The following is an 18,797-nucleotide window of genomic DNA, read 5'->3' as shown; positions in this document are numbered from 1 at the left end:
CCACCAATAAGGCAGGCCACTCATACACCAGAATGTCATATTTCTAAAGTGTCATTGTGAAGAAGACTGTAAATGGTGAAGCTTTCTGGGGGTTTCCTGCAGTTGACAGAAATGCAACCTAATTTAACATGACCAACCCACTCCACCAAAAACAAAACCTCTCCAGCACCAACCCAACCTCTTCCATGCGAAGCCTTCAGGGGCACCATGCCCTACTTGGTGCACGCAAGTGAATCAACTCAGCAAATACGATTCAGCACCACAAGACAAAACACCAGCAAACTGAAAGAACACTCTAAAACCAAAGGGGAAAGAAACACTGCAGAATCAATTCAGCATAGGAAAAGTCAAACCAGAAATAAACACAAGTCCAATGACTAACATATGATACTATGCACACACACAAAAACAGACGAGCCTTTTTCCATTTAAGAGCCAAGAAAAAAAAAAAAAACTGTTCAGAAGGCTTTTTGGAAAGGATAGGAATGACAGCATCATATTACATAGCAACTTCCCCTGCCATCAAACAAGAAACAGTGGTAAAATAAGTTCAAGAGAAAATGTGAAGACTCACTATGAACCCTGACTGCGGACAGACATCTAACATAACAGATCTACCCTAGACAGAAAGATTCCTCTTACTTTTACAAGTGTACACCAATTCCACACTACAAAACAGAATGACTGGTTTACAAGAAGTTTTAATTTCACACACTATCTTCTTAATTGCATAAAATGAACAAATGCTAAAGTTTTAACTACACCTATGTACTATCCTGCAAAAGAGGCAGCCACTAAAATTAAGCAGTTAAGAGCACATATATGACTTAATGAAATATATAAATGCCATGGATTAATATGTTTTATAAAAGAAGAACACTTGATAGTGCTGTACACTCACTATTCCTGTAGGCATATGGGGAGATGGTTTGCACAGCTACACCCACACAGAGACACACACAGAGGTCAGACACACTTGCAAGCCAAGTAAGCTTATTTGCTCCTTACTTATTCTTGACTTTTAACTTAACTTTATCTTACAAACTTAGGACTCCTTTGAGCAAATTTCTCTGATGTATAACAGTGAACACAAAGCTGCTACAGAGTCGTGATGATTTCAAATAAAATCACACTGCATTCACCATTTATCACATTCACCACATCCAACAATTTCTGAAATGTTTCTGTACTGAAACAATGCTAAACTAACTTAGATCACGTTCAGCTGCACTCTGTGCCAAGAAAAAAATTGTCAAGTAAGTTTAAATATATTAAATACTTCTCATTTTCTCTAGCATCTTCTCACAGTTTCAGCATCCACCCCTTAGCATTTTAGTTTGAAAGAATAGAAATCAGAACTTATTCCTATACAAAATAAAAGCAAACCGAAAAACGCGGTACGAATCCGCTACCTGTTAGGCACAAGTGTAGTAAGCTAGTATTTTGTTACAACAAGCTGAAACAGTTGAGTTGAAGCACCAATCTTTTGTTACTATGCAAGATAGCCATCTTAAGAGCCCTGCCGAAACCTTACCACGTGAACCGCAGGCCCCTGTAAGTTTAGAGAATTTTCAGTTTCACTTGAGGCGTTCTAAAGTTTAAAGAAAAAAGGAAATCAAAACCACCGTAACTGAAGCATGAAGCTTCCTATGCCATTAACTCAGTTTACGTGATAGCAAAGACTTCTCGCCCTCCGATCCGAATGCTGAACACCCCCAGCATTCAGCTGGTACTTCTGCAAGTGGGGAAGGAACACGGAGGGTGAAGCGGCTCACAGCACAATGGGAAGCCAACGTCCCGGCCGCAGCGCCCCGCACAGAGGCTCCGGTGTGTGTACGACATGCTGGGATGGGGGGAGGGGGAAGGGGGGACAGGGAGAGGCAAAAAAAGAACATGTTCTGTGCCGTTAAAATTAGCTAAGCCGCTGAAGGGCTGGAAGCGCCGCGTCCCAGCGCGTAACCCTCGATCTCCTGCTGTACGTGACAACAAACGCCGCTTAACGTGAGGGAGAAATATTAAAGCAATCGTCGGTTACCTTAAAAACTCTTTGCTTCCTCCTCTGAGGTCTTTTGTTTTCAGTTAGAACCTAAAAAAACATCAAATTGCAGAATAAGCGGTGGTCACAAAAGCAGACGCCTCCAGTTTTATTATCGAACTGCAATATTTCTCAAATACCCGAGTGCTTCACATGCGGCACCTCGGCGGGCCGGCGGCGGCTCTATGCGGCCCCCCCGCCGCCACCCCGACACGCGGCGACGCCGGAGACGGCAGAGGGGAGAGGCCCCGCCGCCCCCCCGGAGCCGACCTCACTGGTGCCCCGCATTCCTCACGGCGGCGCCCACCAGGCGGCCATCTTGCTTCCTGCCGCAGCGGAGTCCTCCCCTCCCCTCCTCTCCCCTCCCTCCCCTCGCGGCGGCGCGGGCACGAGCCGCGCGGAACGGCGGCGCTCGCCCCCCCGCCCCTCACGAAGCCGCGCCGCGCGCGCCCGAAGCCTAGGACCGGCCCAGCCAATGGGACGCCGCGGCACCGCAGCGCCCCCCCGCGGCCTCCCCTCGCTCTCGCGTCGGCCCCGTCCGGACAAAGGGGCTGCTGTGCGGGCGGCCGCCGGCAAGACGCGGCGCGGACCCGGAGCCGGCGCCGCCCCCCGCGCGTCCCCGTCTCGGCGCGCGCACGGCGGGTCGCGAGGGCCCGGGCGCGGCCCCCACCCGCGCCGCGCGAGGGCTGCGGCACGCGGGGTCAGGCGAGGACACGGCCCCCGCGCGGCGCGTGCACGCGGCCGACCGTGAGGGAGGGGCGGGGAGGGGGAGCCCACGCCGCGCCGCTGAGGGGCTTTAACTACATCTACGCAGAAGGGGAGCACCCGGTCCTGCAGCCCAGGTGCACCGCGCCCCGGCCAGCACGGCCCTCTCCCCTCGGCAACGTTCAAGCAGAATCTCACGTCGGCCCCGAGAAGCTTTCCCCGAACGGCTCAGCTCAGACAGAGAGCAGCTGCGGGGCTCTCCATTAAATCAGCATTTCCCATTCAAAACAGAAGAGCGGCTGCTGGAAAGCTCCCAGGCTCCCCTAATTGCAGCGCGCTCCTTAAATACGCCTGGGCTTTGGGCGGCACGTTAAAACCCACAAGGAAACAGGCCGTATCGTTGCTCCGTATTTCCCCATTACTCAGATTATAGCCGCTGTATGAAACGCCTTGGTGCACCTGGGTGAGGCCGAGTCCCACGGAGCCTCCCGGGGCCGTCACCATCACCCACGTGCAGGCAAACGCTCTCCAGGAGCGGCTGGCAGTGGGACAGGGCTCCCACCCGGGTGCAGCCCCAAAATGCAGGCACCTCGGCAATGCCAGCCCCCGCTCATGTTTCTTCCCCAGAAGAAGGCGATACAAATCCCACACCATCCTCCTATGCTGCTTTTGCAACATACCGAGCCCTGACCAGCAACATATCCACACCGCCAAGGTGTGCACGATGGTGCAATAGCAGCAAATCAGACCACTTCTTGAGATAAAATGGGCTTTTTGGTAGAAAATAGCTGCGAAACAGCCTCCAGCAACTACCATGTTATTGCAGAACGCAGCAGTCTCAGAGACAAGAGAAAATGTAAAATTTCCACACTCCTGTGTAGGTGGAACTTGTCAAAATGCTCTTTTCACTGCGGAGTGTTCCTGCATTATTCACCCAGAGTGGGACGAGAATTCAGCATAAAACCTTTTTCCTCTCCTTTTCAATGCCTACTGACACCTCTCACTTACCTGGCTGCTCCCCCAGAAAACAGTGACACCCAACCCTTTTACCTATACACTGCAGGACGTTTTCTCCCCCCATGCCTAAGCAAGCCTCCCTGCAGTAGTGCTGCTGGAGAAGCAGCACTACCATTCTGGACCCTCCCCCACATTGCATCCCTGAAAAACCCATTCCGTTCAACAAGGTAGCATGGTAACATATCACTCTTAAGGTTTACGTGGATGTCATTTTTTTTTTTTCTTTTTAAAGCGGCACGCAGGGACTTTGAACCCCTGCACCAGCTACCCTAGAGCCATTCAACACACAGCTCTCATCCACTTTGCCGACTTCTGCATTGTTTAGTTAAAGTCAAAAGAAATAATTCCCTTTAAGGCAAAACATCAATGTTTAAACTATGCTCACGCAGAGAACGTCTATCCCCTTACACCCTCCTCCTAGTGAATCACCTCCAAAAAATGCTTACATTCCACCAACACGAGACAGAGCACAGTTCCTCCAAACGAAGCCAACCTAACTTCTCTTTAATTTCTTTGTTCCCTTTCTATACCATGGACAGAGACCTACAGACTTTTTCCCCAGCTGCCCTCTATTTGTGACACATCACTGGCATGGAAATCCAAACTGCTGTAATCTCAACCCCATCTCGGTCTGGGAAAACATAATAGGATTCCCTTTCGGAGTGCTAAAATCTTATCTGAAGGATAGCTGCTGCACAGTGCTTCCCATCCCCCCACACCACCCCCTATATCTCAACATTTTCAAGGCACTCTCACAACACACACACACGCTGCAGAAATAGTTTCCTCTTTCATTTTCCTCTGAGCAGTGCTTCTATAGAATACGAGAGACCAGACTTGCTCCTAGGAATATCTGAACAGGCACCAGGTTTCATTCAAATAGTTTTATGAGAAAATACCTGACATGTTGTTAAATGTCAGGAATACTTCATTTCCTCTACGCAGTATTCAAAGTTCATACAAAATTTAACGAGAAATGAAAGAGGCCTCTGGTGCAGCTCTAAATGCATTGAACAAAACAGGACCAATTTATTAAAATAAAAGCACACAAGAAATAAGCTGCCAAAGGAATATAAACAATAAATTCCTCGTAAAGAAAGAAAAAGGAGTGCCTAAAGAGGAAAGAGGTGAAGGGGCAAAGCATATCTGCAAGGAGAAGGTCAGACTGAGCAACAATAAAAGAAGAACGTTTAGCCTGGAAAACAAAGGTTGACAGAAAAGCTGGCGTGCTTCTCTCACAGAGCCTACCAAAACCTTTTCTAAATCATGGCTTTTCAATCACTTCCTACATCAGTTCCATCAATTCTCTTCCACAAGCTTCTTTAGCTCCATTGGCTAAACAAGGGTTAGCCGAGGTTTTAATGTTGCTACTCTCTTGCTGCAAGAAGTCAGCATCAGTCTCTATCACCTTTATTGCCTAATTACGTCTTTAAGTCACGTGTTAGTTGTCCCTTCACTCACTTTGCTCTCTATGAGTAGTTGAGACATAAAGGATTTTTAATGAACTGTAAGCCCACCTGTTTAAACCTTCTTCCCTAAACATTTTAATTTAAAATACACTTCCTGCCCAAAGCCTGTACACATGTCATAACCCCTCACTGCTATGGGACTCTTCTCTTTGCCTGCTTACTGTGAAAACAGAACAGGCACATCTGCAAACCTTAGCAAGTACTGGACAGAGGGCTGGAAACAGGAGGTCTCTCCTGAGAGCTCCACAGCAAACTGGGATTTCTATCTGCTGTAAGAACACACTGTTTTAATGAAGCTGCTGCTTAGAAATGTTTTGCAGGTGCATTCCCTGCAGTGTGAACTGCTCAGAGAGCACAGAGCACATGCTGGTGCAGAGACTTGAACCCTAGTTTCCCACATCCCAAGGCAAATGTCCCAGCAACTTAACAACTACGACAGCATCTCCCTCTCCATGGCTCAGTCTCTATTTAACCATACGAACTTTCAGGAGCAGGCAGAGGCTAACTGCAGCTCAGAAGTCAGGGAATTCAGCTGGGATATGGGAAATCTGTGTTCAATTCCCTACTTACCTGATTTAAAGCCTGATCTTGAACTGAAATTTCTCAGAAGGCCAGGGCATACAGAATGTCTTTTCCCCTCATCTTTGGTCCAAAAGTAATGACCTGGGTTATAAAACACTGATGGATCAGAAAAATGAGTAAGAAACAGAAAGAGAATATGTGGGGAAGATGTGGTAAGATATACAAAGTAAGAGAGGTGAGGAAAATGAAATGAAAGAAACAGAAGAACAGACAATTAGAAAGGCAGAGAGATGTGAAAGGGGAAAAAGGCAGCTATAATCCTATCCTGAAGTTTATTGATTTGTTCCTTGTGTAATCACAAGCAAATCACTTTAACTCTAGAGAACACACAGCCTTCCTTCTTTTACCTTTTACCTTCTTTTTCTTAGCTATTTTTAAACACAGGCCCTTTCCCTAAGAATTTAGGGTATCCTAAAACTATCCTCATTTCCCCACTCCTCACATTTTGCACTTAAATCTTTCTCACCTTTTCATGTCCTCAATTGCTTTAGCCAGTATTTGGAACACAGAATTAAAGCCATGCTTGCCTCTTTTTTTTTTTTTTTTTTTTTCTTCCTTCCCCCCCTCCCTTTTTTTTTTTTTTTTTTTTTTTTTTTTTTTTTTTTTCATCAACACTGCAGGAACAGAAGTAACTCTAGCTCACTTTAATCTATGTGTCTCTGGATAGAAAGGCAATGTAACTTGCTGGCTCCAAAAGAAACCCTAAGTTCTCTAAATCTGTACAACAACCCCCCTCTGCAACGTTTTCAGACGCACTTCAATCCTCAAAATTGTGACTTAATTTGAGACTTTCCTGGCTTACCTCAAGAGGTAGTGTGATTGGTGGCGGTGGCTTTTTCAGTTCTTCACATTTTCTCTTTTTACATATCCGGTGACTGGTTTTGCGCTTTCTGCAACAGCTGCATTCTTCACAATTTGTTTTCCGCAGACAAGGCTCACAGACTCCACAACGCCTTCGTTTCTTTTTCTCTAACATCGGGAGCAGAGATGGATATGCAAGAGGGTAACCGCCAGCCGGATTTGTAAAAGAGGATGGCCCTGAGGCCTCAACTGTTTGAGTGCTGTTGCTCACGTTGTCCTGAACCAAATTCAAGCTTATTCCAACACTTTCCAGCTGTGATGAATAATCGTTCTGCTGCAGTCTTGAGTCAGCTGGCAAATCTGTGTTTATGGCTTTTTCTAAGGCAAGAACAGAGATTTCTGTGCTCGAAGGCAAGTCTGAAACAAAACCTTCAGAGAATGTTCTGGAACTCTCACTGGAGAGTTTATCGACTGCTCGTTGTTCTATATCTGATGATAAAGGGGGGACATAACCTGAATTCAAAATTAATGTCTCTGCATCAATACATTTAACAAGTTGTTCAATATCCTCCACTTCAATATTGGTTAAAGAGGTATCAGAAACTGGTTCGCTTACTGTAAATGTGTTTTTTGAGTCTGATTCTGTATTCTCTACTGTACAGCTCAGATCTGAATATGAGTCAAGCTCTTTGTGCATGGGCACAAAATCCATGAGTTTCATGTCAGATTCCACAAGTGAGCTTACGCTTTCAAAATGTAAAAGCGAATTTGATTCAGTGGCAGCTTCATGTGAACCAAGATCTTCATTCTCAGACTTCATATCCCCATCTGCATTTATGCAGGACTCTGAAAATGAGCTCAGATCTTCTAAACATTCTTGTGAATTTAACTCAGAGGTAACTGTGGGTGCGGAATTCGAGTTGCGTTCTTCACTGGCTAGCACCAGGTCTGACTCTGCTTCAGTGCGGGATGCAGCAAGTGGGACCAACTCTTCTAACAGCATGGCTGAACTGGGGTCTGAGGTATCGATAGAACCAGAGTCAGGTTCTTTACTGTTAGGCACCAGGTCGAAGGGAGTCTCTATACACACCTTCGAGTTTGATTCAGAGGTGGTTATGTAATCAGAAGACGGAAGCACCAATGCAGCATCTTCAACAGATGCTTCAGCTGCACTACTTGCATTGAGATCAATAAGTGTCTGCTCACAGGGCAGGTCTTCATGCTCATACTCCACCTCTGACACTGCTGTATTGTCACCAGTCACTTGGGTGCTTGGAACAGAGTTCTTCATTTCAGGTATTTCTCCTTCCTCTTCTTGATCAGCACACATGGCAGCAGGCTTTTCATCTACACTGCATGGAATATCCTCTATAGGCAGAGAAGCTAATTCATCTTGTGCTAAATTCTGTTCCAACACTTTTTCGGATGCTTCAACATTTTTGTCTTCTACTACTGCCAGAGCTTGTTCATGTTTTTCCTTTGTTTCTAGCTTTTTTTGTGCTGCAGCTTTTCTGGGTTTTGCAATTGTTGGAGCTTGAGAAAATCTACGGGAGAACGATCGGTTACGAAGAGACATTGTAAAACCATTGATGTTGAAAGCTTCCTGGCTATGAAAGAGGATATTGTCAGCTTTCTCCAAACTCACCCAAGGTGTTCCAGACAAGGTTCTGGTGACACTGCTCCTGAGAAATCTACCTGAAGAGCTCATGATTGGTTTCTTTTCTTGCTGCTTTTTCTTAACATCTTTTTCTTGTGCCAGCTTTTTGCCTTTTCCAGAACTAACAGCTTTTGTGGAAGTCTTTGTGGTTTTCTTTCTCACTTGGCTAGATTTCTTTTTACTCTGGTTAGTTTTCCTTTTGCCTATCTCTTCCTTTTTTGCTAATCTGGAAGGCCTTGCGTGGTGAGCCATGTCTGCGGAGTAGTAGAAATGTTAAGAGGAGAGATGGAAAAAAAATCATGAGCTCTTGAGAGAATTTTTCAACAGAAAACTGCACACTCCCATTGCAGGTCTCTGTAGCAATACAGAGTCAACTCTGAAACAGAAAAAGATAAAATAACATTAATGTAAATCTAATTAATGAAGAAAGCATGTATATTAAGCTGACTGATTAAAAATACATAGGTAGAACTTGAAACACCAGAATCAGACATTAAGCTAAATCAGCACGAAAGCTTTGAAAGTATTAGTGGACTGCAAAATGCAAAGCTTGCCTAAATGCCTAGAAAACTAATAGAACAAAGTTCACTGATCATGCAGTGATTCATATTTACCATTTTACATTAACTTTAAGATGTTTGAACATTCTCAGTCTTATTGGTGGTTTGTTAACCACTCCTCCCCTTGGGTAAGGACAGCTAAAATTTACATCTTCAGATATGCTGTGGAGCATAAAGCTACTACTGTAAGGTCATTTGGGAAAAAAACAACAACAAAGCTGAGTTCAGCTGGTGTTACAGGCACCCATACACCACCACAAGGACATCTCATCCACTGGTTGCCCATCATGGTACGTATCCAGGTTAAAATTGGAGAAATAACTATATCTCTCTAAAGACATTTAACTTGTACTCATGGGAGTAACTGGATCAGGGAAGAATTGCCTTTCCAAGTGTTATTTCCTGGGATCATGTACAAGCATGCTATACTAGATTGCAAGCCTTGGTCCTTTCCAGAAATGTCAAATGTATTATGCAAGAAATCACCTCTGCTTCACAATCATGACTACTACCATATTTGCCATCAACAAAACACCATAATATTTATCTTAAGCTTTTGTCTTCAAATATGACTGTGATGAAAAAGTCTTCAAACTCCCAAACACAACCCATGCATCTCAGAGGAGACAACAGATTCTTCTGGCTCCAGACCAATTTTCTGAAAGATGGGTTGCTTTTGTTTGTTTGTTTATTTAAATATAAATAAATTCTGTTAAATACATAGTTTACCTCTAAAGGAAGTAAAAAAGAGCTCCTAAAGGAAGAAAAAGGAAGAAGGGTGCTGCTGGGCCCAAACCCCACCACTTTAAAAGGCAAGAGAAACAGAGCACTCTCTTCCACATCACCTCCATTCCATGCTGAAGCCAGCAGAGAGATGTCACCATGGCTGGGCTTACCCACAGCCCGGTCTGAGCTCCACTGAAGGAAGGCAGAGCCCTGCTGACGCAGCCCAGCCTACCTAGCACCTCAGAAACTTATAACACTACCATGGTGCCCAGGTTCAGCTTGCGTTGGGAAAACAACAGCATGGGGTTTGCAAAGGGCAGGCTCTGCAAGAACATATCCCCAGACCACAAGAACCCATCTAAGCACAAAGGGTTTAGTAGATCCACCATACATGGCTGTTGCACAGGACTACCAGCTCCCACTCCTCCTATTCAGCATGCTGGCAGCGAACTCGTCTCTAACTCTCTAACAGCCATCAACAGGCTGCACAGTCACAATACTTGAAAAACCTAGCAGTAACTCCCCACTCTCTTCTGAGCAGCTTATTTAAAGCTCTTTGAAGCCCAGCTCACCTGTTCAGCAGTAAGCTGAATAATCTTCTGTGCTACAAAATGTAAATCACGTATGTCATGTGTCTGTGTAAACATACTGTGATCATTCTGTATCTCATCTGCATCTTACAGGAGCATACCAAACTAACATTACAAAGGCAGCACTTTTTCCATGCACTCAAACATCATTTTGGAGTTAGCATTGCAGTACAGCAAAAGGCTCAATGCATTTCTAAGGTCACATCAGAAAACAAAGCTAACCACTCACATCAAACAAGCTAATGGCATTGCAGGAGAAGACCTGACCCTGAGTGACTAAATACACATGTACAGCCATCCATAGTTGCAGGTAATGTTTCAAAGGCCATCCCTAAAAGACCTAAACAGTTCCCACAGAAGTGCTCCACAAAAGTTGGGCTGGACACTGAATACACTAAATACAAACCTGAAGTTAGAGTAATTTGAGTGCTTTCCTTCCCTTACCCTTTTCTGAAATGCCACGGAGGAAGAGGGATATGGCCATTACCAGTCACTCCACAAACTGAGCATCAAAGGGGCATCAGCAGCACGTTAACAGGTTCATGAAACAGCTGCTGGCAGTCTGCAAAGGGCTGCCCACTTTCCTGTGGTTTTGATGAAACCAGGCTCCAAAGGACAGCCTGGAGGGCTGCAAAGCCAGCTGCAAACAAGCAGCAGACAGCCCATTGGTAGCCATTAGTGTCTGGTGCTACATAACAGTGGTAGGAGAGGAAATGTGAGCCACTTTCAGTCACTATAGCCAGGAGACCAAGGAAGAAAGCAAGCAAATAAGGGCCAGGTAGCATGGAAATGTGTGAATCAGGTGGGGAGCAGAAGAAAGGAGATAAAGCCTTTTCTCTTTATCAGCTCTGAAACAGAAGGGTGAGAGAAAACAGGAGATCAATAATGGAAACAGTGACTGGATTTTTGAAGATACTGAATGTGTTTAATGCTTTGTTCATGCTACTTTTCTACATGAACATTTGGCACTGCTGTTGTAGAAGTTTGGGAAGCATTATTTGCAGAATTACCAAACAGAAGCTTCATTTATAACAATCTTATAAAACTTAATTTTTCTTTAAAATCATGATTATGTGATATGGCTTTACCTGCATTTAGACATTTCAACACAGGCGCTTCAAGACTGAAGAAGCAAGATCATCCTGCTTTGTTTTTAACAAAAACGAAACAACAACAAAACAAAGAAACAACAACAACAAAAAATCCACACCTGTCTGGAAGGAATATATAATACTGTGGTAGTACTGTGATGGAAAAGGCTGTTGGCATTCGTCAGAGACAATACAGGGACACGTGGGAAACAGTAGCGACTTTATGCATTTTGTTTCAATTTTGTCACTGGAAAGAAATTTTCTTTAGAAGAGATCTGGGCAGTGGCTCTCTAAAGGACGTATATCTTTTTTTTCTTTTCTTTTAATACTGGACTCCAGTTTTGCTCATCTGGAACAGAGCACCTGACCTCCAAAGTGACTGTAGCCTCCTGAGAGAAATGCCTGTCAGCATCAGGGCTTTGCTTCCCCTTAAAGAAACCCCCATACTCCTGATGAGTAGTGCTCTGCCACAATAATCACAATTGCTAGATTTAAAAAAAAGAAGAGGAAGAAGAAGAAACAAAGTTTTACTAGAATGTATACGGCTGGCAATGTCGTCGTGCTGATGCCTGCAGCGGTTGCAAATTGCCTCATGTCACTTCTTAGGGACAGTCACATTTCAAACCAAGAAATCCTATTACCAAAACACCCATGTCAATTCCCAGGATTATCAAATACAAATCTAATGGGTTAATGCAATAACTTGTAAGTTTTCATCATCCTGGAGAGAAAAACTGACTTCAATGGTCTCTTCTGAATTCCAAGTCAGATGGGACCCCTCCCCCCCCAGTCCCTCCCTGAGAGCAGAGTCAGTCAGGACAGTCCCTATAAAGTAATGTGGATAATAAGTACAGGAGGGTTTGCAGGGAACTGCCCCAGACAGTAATAGTGCATCCTGAAGCTGCTTGTGACTTGAGTTGATTTCTCTTCTAATTCATATGCAAAACCAAAAGCTGGCTGTAAGGCCAGTATCTTAAGTTTAGCTTTCAGTAATAAATCTGGAGCAATCCCACTGACTGCTATAATCCTCAGCAAATACTGCTAAAAAGCTAATCAAGAGCTAAATCTTTTAGTCCTAACCAGGTCAAAATTCTAGACAGTTATAATGAGAATATTGCCTACAAGGCAATGGGGGGGATTTAACCCTATGGAATGCCTCCAGGAAAAACAATAAAAATATATATTTTTAAATGCTTCCCTTACTTTCATTTTCTTTGCACAGAATAATAAAAAGAAAGGAATTTTCCTTTTCATTCATTAAGACCCTGTTTCATAACTAGGTGGAAAACTTAAAAATGAGTTTTCATAAAATGGTGGCAGCCTTTATCTGACATCAGAAAAGAAAGTAAGTGACCCTTGAAAAAAAACACAACTGTATGGGAAAAAATCACACAGCTTGGACTAGCTGAGCCTGGTTTCACTACAGCCAGAATGAACCAATTTAATGCACTTTGTTTCAGTGTTTAAATGTCTTTTTAAAAATCACTTGAGATTAGCCTGGCAGGGGAACAAGACCTAGGAACTTTCATAAAAGCCTTTTTAAATAACAATATACAGGTCCCAAGCAATAGGGGTCACCATTTGACTTAGAAGTTGTCATACAACCTCTTATCTACAATTTTGAATGGAGAAGGATCTCATTACCAGCAGCAAGTGTTCTAAAAGGAAGACACAACAGACACTGGAAGACAGAAACTAAAAAAGCTGACCCTATGCAATGCACAAAAATTTTTTTCAGCCCTCTTGGAACTGTATAATATCATCTAGATGCTCTTCCCAGCTGTACTAAAGTCAGCCCACTTTTCAATCTTGCTCCATTCTCTGCATCTACTGACTGTTCCGTACAACACTTTGTATATGAAAAGAAGGGAAATGGGTTAAGAGGAGGGAATTAGCTTTAATTTACCCTCCCCCTTCTTTAATCCTCGCGTATCCATTTGGTTTTGGTTAAGAAGTAAAAATGAAACTCAGGACCAGGAACTGTTTCATGCACGCTCTCGCAGAGGCTCTCCCTTGGCAGCGCAGCCCACTGCCTGCTGCTCACTGCCACGCAGCCTCTCGGAGCTCTCCTTCTGCAGAAACACTGCTTCAAACAGGGCTGCAGCCTCGTACACCCTTCAGGGGCTGCTTTCTGTTTTCCTGTGCATATACCTGCCTCCTTGCTTTCCAGGATCGTTACCACTCTTGAGCAAAATGGACATATTTTATCCACATACGTAAAACTTTGACTTAAGACAACACTTTCCAGCAGTTTAACAGCAAACCTGGGGAAGGCACTGCAGGATGCATCTTGAAAGCAAAACCCTTTTCCTGCACATGTTCCACATGGTCATGAACCAAGACCTTTGCTTCATCCTACTTTTTGTCCCTCCTGGCTTCAGAATCCCACCTCTGCTCTAGGGGCAGTGGTGCCACATGACTTAAGCAGGATTGCCCGCAACTCCTACTTCCCCCACTGCAGGGGGAGCAAAGGGCTGCAGTGATGCATGTGCTCTGGCTCACTGAATTCAGCAGGAAGTGAGGGTATCTAGAATATTGCAGCGTAATGACTTCAGTATAAACTTTTGAAACCTGCTCAGTGAGTGAATCAGGGGAAAACACCACCAAAAAAAAAAAAAAAAAAAGAAAGAAAGAGAGAAAAGAAAAAGAAAGAAGGAAAAAAAGAAAAAAGAAAAAAAAGCCTTCCTAGTTTAGGGAAAGCCCTATTAGAACAATTAAAAAAAAAAAAAAAAAAAAGTTGCAAGGAACCCTGCATGCTTAAACCACAAAACCAGATTAAACCTCAAGCAAACTACTGGCAGCAGAAACCCATTGTGAAGGCTCGCGCCACATGTGCGAGCATCACTCCTTGGAGCCAGGCAGGAGCGTGCCTCCACTTTAACCTGTTCTGCACAGCCCAACACTGACCTTAATGGGGAGAAATGCAAATAAGTAAAAAGATTTAATTAAATTCTCAAGGCTCATCAAATCAAAACCCTTCCACCACACAGCTCCAGGTACTTACTAATAAAAATAGCAAGCGAAAAATCCTAAGCTAATCATATTCCTCCCCTTACATATACTTTTTTGATGCTTTAAATAGTGCCTTTCTTTCTGACAATATTTGACTCCCTTCCTTGAAGACTTTACCTTTAAAAACAACCCTAACTGGATCACCTTATCTCAAACTCAATTAAAAGAAGGGGGAGGTGGAGGAGAGAACCTTCAGGCAAAGATTAAGCCTGGAAATTTTCAGCCTGAAAGGTGTTCTGAAATTTAAGTAACTGAAAGCAGGATGGAAATGCTCAGAACAGCTTCGACAATCACGGAAAACACAACAGCCACGATAAAATTCTACCAGTGGCGATTGGGAATTATTACCCAGAGAAGTTTCTACAGAAGTCGCACCGAGTTCCTCGGTGCTCGCCACGAATTCCTCCCCGATTACCTGCTGAGTGCAGCCCGGCCCTGCCCGCTGTCCCCGGGCCCCCTCCTGCCGGCACCCCTGCACTGCCGGAGGGAGCACCACTCGGGGGCAGCGCCTCGCTTTCTCCCAGCCGGGCACCGGGCTGCCGCCCAGCCCCATGGCCAACGCCACGCTTTCTGGATTCCATCTCCACGCTTAATTTGCCTTGACTGACATTAATGAAAACAAGGTGATTACTGCGTGGAAGAGCTCTCTGCCTCTCCACAAAAGTGCCTTAAAAAGAGCACCGAGCACAGCAAGGAAGAGCCACTACTCGGATGATTTTTCAAAATTATTTTCACAGGTTCCTCCTTTAAAACTTAAAGAGACACCTTTGCCCCGTAAGCCTGCTCGGTCACGCTCTAGCTACCCAGCTCTGCGAGCGTACGTTTCCTCAGCTGCTGCAAGAAGGGCTCCGGCCAAACCCTGAGGCTGCACCGCCCTGGCCACGCGTGGCTGTGCGCGGCACCGCCGCCCGCTGCGGGAGCAGGCAGAGGCCGGGCAGGGCAGGGCAGGGGCAGGGGCAAGGGCAGGCCCGCCGAGGCTCCTCGTGGCCCCACGGCCCGCAGCGGGGCTGCAGGGGGCAGACAAAGGGGCCGAGGCTGGGGCCGCTCCCGCCGCAGCCCGGGGCTCGCCGAGGGGATGCGGCACCCTCGGAGGAGGAGAACGCAGCGCGTCCCCGCTCCCCTGCAGTTTTGCGGGAGCGGCTTAGGGTCCCGGCTCTCTGGGCTAGGTGCCCCGCTCGCACCTCCGTCTCTCCGTTTCCAGGAAGGCTCCGGCGCAGACCGGACTCGTCCTTCCCCCAGGCCGGCAGCGGCCTCCCCTCTCCGCCTCGGTTCCACACCGGACCGGGCGAGAAGGGAGTGGGGCAAAGAATAAAAAGTATGTGGATAGGGTGGGGGGAAGGGAGAAGGAGAAAGCAACGCATCGTCCCACGTACGTACCGCGGCTAACAGGAAGGGGCGACGCGGGCATGGCTGGGCTGGGCTCGGCGCGGGTCATGCTCACGCCTCGCTGCCTGTCCCCATGGCGCGGCGAGCCCAGCGCGGCAGACGGAGCCTCGGTGGCGCCGGGCCGCAAAACGTGCTCTCGGCGTCGCCCCTGGCCGGACCCTCCGGGAGGGAGCGGGGAGGGGGCGGCTCGGCGGGGCGCTCGCCGCACCGAGCCCTCCCGGCAGGCGGCAAAACGCGCCCTGGATCCCCGCGGCAGGAGCGGGATTCCCCGCCCGCCCCCGGGCAGCGGGCGGCAGGCGGCAGCGCCGCGCACCCCGGGGCGGGCTCGGGGCCGGGGGAGCGGCTCCTGCGCTCCTGTCGCCCCAGGAGTGCTGGAGAGAGAGTGGGCCTGAGGCAGTGGAAGGGAGGCGGGTGGTCCGTTCCGCCTGGAGCTCTCCGGCTGAGGAGGTGATACAGAAATCACCTTTTTGTTGTTGTTGTTTCGGCTGGAAGAGGGAGCTTCTCTCCGTCCTCCGCTCGCGGCCGAAGGGCCCTGAGGCAGCGCACCGAAGAGCAAGAAACGGCCTCCTGAGAGGGGAAACCGTGCCCTGCTCTCCCCACCTCCACCCCTTCCATTAAAAGCCATCCATGATTTTTGCTGCTCCTTTCCCGAGGGAAGGGGTGAGCAGTATGCTTTAATATCAAGGCTGGACCACTCGTCCTCCTCCCCGGTCGTTATCACGGCAGCCTTTTGTCAGGGTGCAAAGCGGTCGCCAATCCGTTGTCCCCTCAGATGTCCCTTCAGAGAACAGATGTTGGAAATGGATCTATGAAACAATACACCCTAGCAGCAAGGGTTTTTTAAAGTGTCTTTATTAAATCTCTTGCTGCTTACTATAAAGCATTTAGAATGCGAAGCAAGCCATTCGGATGCGAGTCTGCAGGGAGGCTTTTCGGCTATGTATGAGAGCACTGCCCATCTCCGTTCCTACAAGGATGTTCTAAACGCTCGCATTTCATTAGCTATTTTCATTCGCTATTTTCGTTTGCACACGAGAAAGAAGAGGCAGCAGCACAGACAGCAGCTTATTGTCACCGCCAGCTCCTGTGGGCAGTGGCTCAGTGATGGGTACCCATTACTGAAGTGACCGGTCTGTCACTTCATCCTCTGCTCTCCTCCCCTTCCTTTCCTTACAGTCAAAAAGGAATACTTGGGAATCATATCCAAGCTCACAGACACTTCAGATATAATAAAGCCAACTCACATACACCTGAATTTCAAGCATTTGCCTGGTCAGCCTTCTCTGGCTGCTAACTTAAACTGAGTGCAGGGGTTCTCTGCTCTCGTTGTAACCAGAGATTACTTCAATGCAGTGCTGGATATTGAGGGCTCTGTCGTGCTGAAGGCCTGCTCTGCTAAAAAGAACCACAAATACATGATCTGAGAAGTATAAATTATTGCTGTCCAAGTGCTGCACACGGCATAAGTGGAAGAGAACTGGAACTTGATGGTAAAACCCCACATAAGCACAGAGCGTGGTTCTTGGGAAGGTGGGAATACATTGCAAGTTGTGGGCTTGAACAAAAAGGTGAGAAATGAGTAACTCAGAGGAAAGCAAACAGCAAGATGGCAAAGGCTTGATTAGAACGTAAAATATAACAGGAGCAAACAAACCCTAGCATGTACAGCCACTGCTCTATTCAAAACTCTGCTAAAATCTAGGAAACAAATTAGAACTATCAATTGTCCACTTTCACCAACACAAACATAGATGCTTGTGGTCTTCAATGCCAACAAGCTGGAAGGTGAGCAGCAGAAAGGGACGATCCTATCCGGCAGTGCTAAGCCTACTACAGTAAAAGCTGAATATAAAGGTCTGTAGAAAGATTTCACAGTAATCACTGTCTGGGCAACATGAATGGTAGATGAAATTCTTTTGCTAAAACTGGGGAAAGATGGAAACCAGGGCCTCTCAATTAGCCACTTCAATTCAAAATAGGGATCCTGGTTCCATTACAGATAGCTCTGTAAAACTCTTAAGTGTGCTCAGTAGTGTCAGAAATCATTAGAAAAAGGAGGAGAGAAAAAAAGAGGGAACATTGCTATTGAATATATTGTGCATCTACATAGCTTAAAAGGGGTAAAGTACAACCTGAAAAGGCACAGGGGTGATAAGGGCACCGACAGTGTAAGGAACAGTGAAACTCTCCAAGGCTGAATGTCAAAAAATACGCTACATAAACAAGAGCAGCATAGAAAGTGTTAACAGAGTGATCACTGTTTCTCTGAAGCACAGGATATCAAGTCAATGTATCAAATATCAGAATAGAAGACATCTACTTTTTCCTGGAGTGCACTGTTAAATCACAGAACTCACTGCTACATGACATTACAGATGCTAAAAGTTTTTTCAAGACTACAATAATGGGAAAATGTTGAATCAAAGTCTACTTAATGGAAGAGGGCCATTTTAGCTATATATTACTGGAAGATAAAAGAGTTTCTTTAGATAATAGCTCTGTATCTACTACAGCTTTCTTCCAGAGATATGCTGCTGACTGTCACAAGCAGATTTTCAGCCTAACACAGGACTACCGTGCTTTTATCCAAAGGAATATCAGAATGCTACCTGCAAAACAGATATAACTGAACACTGAAGTATTAAAGAATAAAAGTAGCTACACATTGCTGCCATCTTTAGCACAAGAAGTCTGCACTGAGCATCAGGGAGCCACACAGGGCAGCTGCTCCCTGAAGAGCAGGGAGCCAAGCACAGTCACACAACCAACAGGACAAGGACCACACTGGCCAGCAGCTGGTCCTGCTGTACCCACACAAGGGGAACAGGATAGGTCTGAGGATAGCAGGTAAATCCAGGAGTCCTGCTGGATGCTGAAATTCCAGGTGATGGGACAGACCTGAGGCCAAACCAAGAAGTCAGCCTACGGGTTATAATCAGATCTAGGGACCCAAGGAGAAAACAATACATGACATAATCTAAGTGAATGCTGGACAGAGCCCAGAGTAGCCAAAAAAGACTGCCATCGAAACCCAGATCAGCTGGCTCCATAGCTCTTCCAAGTATGAACTTAAATAGAAGCCTGTGTCCATGGACAGAGTGTATGTGCAGAGACCCCAAACACAGCTGATCAGGGCCATGAAGGCCTGTTAGTGCTCTGACTCTGA

At 46.2% G+C, this 18,797-nt stretch overlaps 1 protein-coding gene across 6 annotated transcripts in view; it reads right to left on the bottom strand.

Moving 5' to 3' along the window:
- The window catches only part of TET1 (tet methylcytosine dioxygenase 1), a 75,048-nt gene extending 59,129 nt beyond the window's left edge, over positions 1-15,919 (bottom strand). Inside the window, exons 1-4 of one of the 6 annotated variants that reach the window (XM_085229292.1) lie at positions 15,623-15,919; positions 6,611-8,642; positions 2,036-2,086; positions 1,535-1,591 (exon numbers count right to left, since the gene is read on the bottom strand). In XM_085229292.1, the coding sequence (XP_085085418.1) occupies positions 1,535-1,591; positions 2,036-2,086; positions 6,611-8,518 (2,016 nt within the window). In that variant the 5' untranslated portion in view covers positions 8,519-8,642; positions 15,623-15,919. The remainder of the gene's footprint in view (positions 1-1,534; positions 1,592-2,035; positions 2,087-6,610; positions 8,643-15,622) is intronic. The other 5 variants (XM_085229293.1, XM_085229294.1, XM_085229295.1 and 2 more) reach the window with 5 other exon arrangements.
- Positions 15,920-18,797: the final 2,878 nt, after the last annotated feature.

This window comes from Meleagris gallopavo, chromosome 8 (assembly GCF_905368555.1).
Source record: "Meleagris gallopavo chromosome 8, MGAL_WU_HG_1.1, whole genome shotgun sequence".
Taxonomy (NCBI): domain Eukaryota; kingdom Metazoa; phylum Chordata; class Aves; order Galliformes; family Phasianidae; genus Meleagris; species Meleagris gallopavo.
The sequence above is the reverse complement of the archived record's forward strand: the minus strand, read 5'-3'. Positions and strand labels throughout refer to the sequence as shown.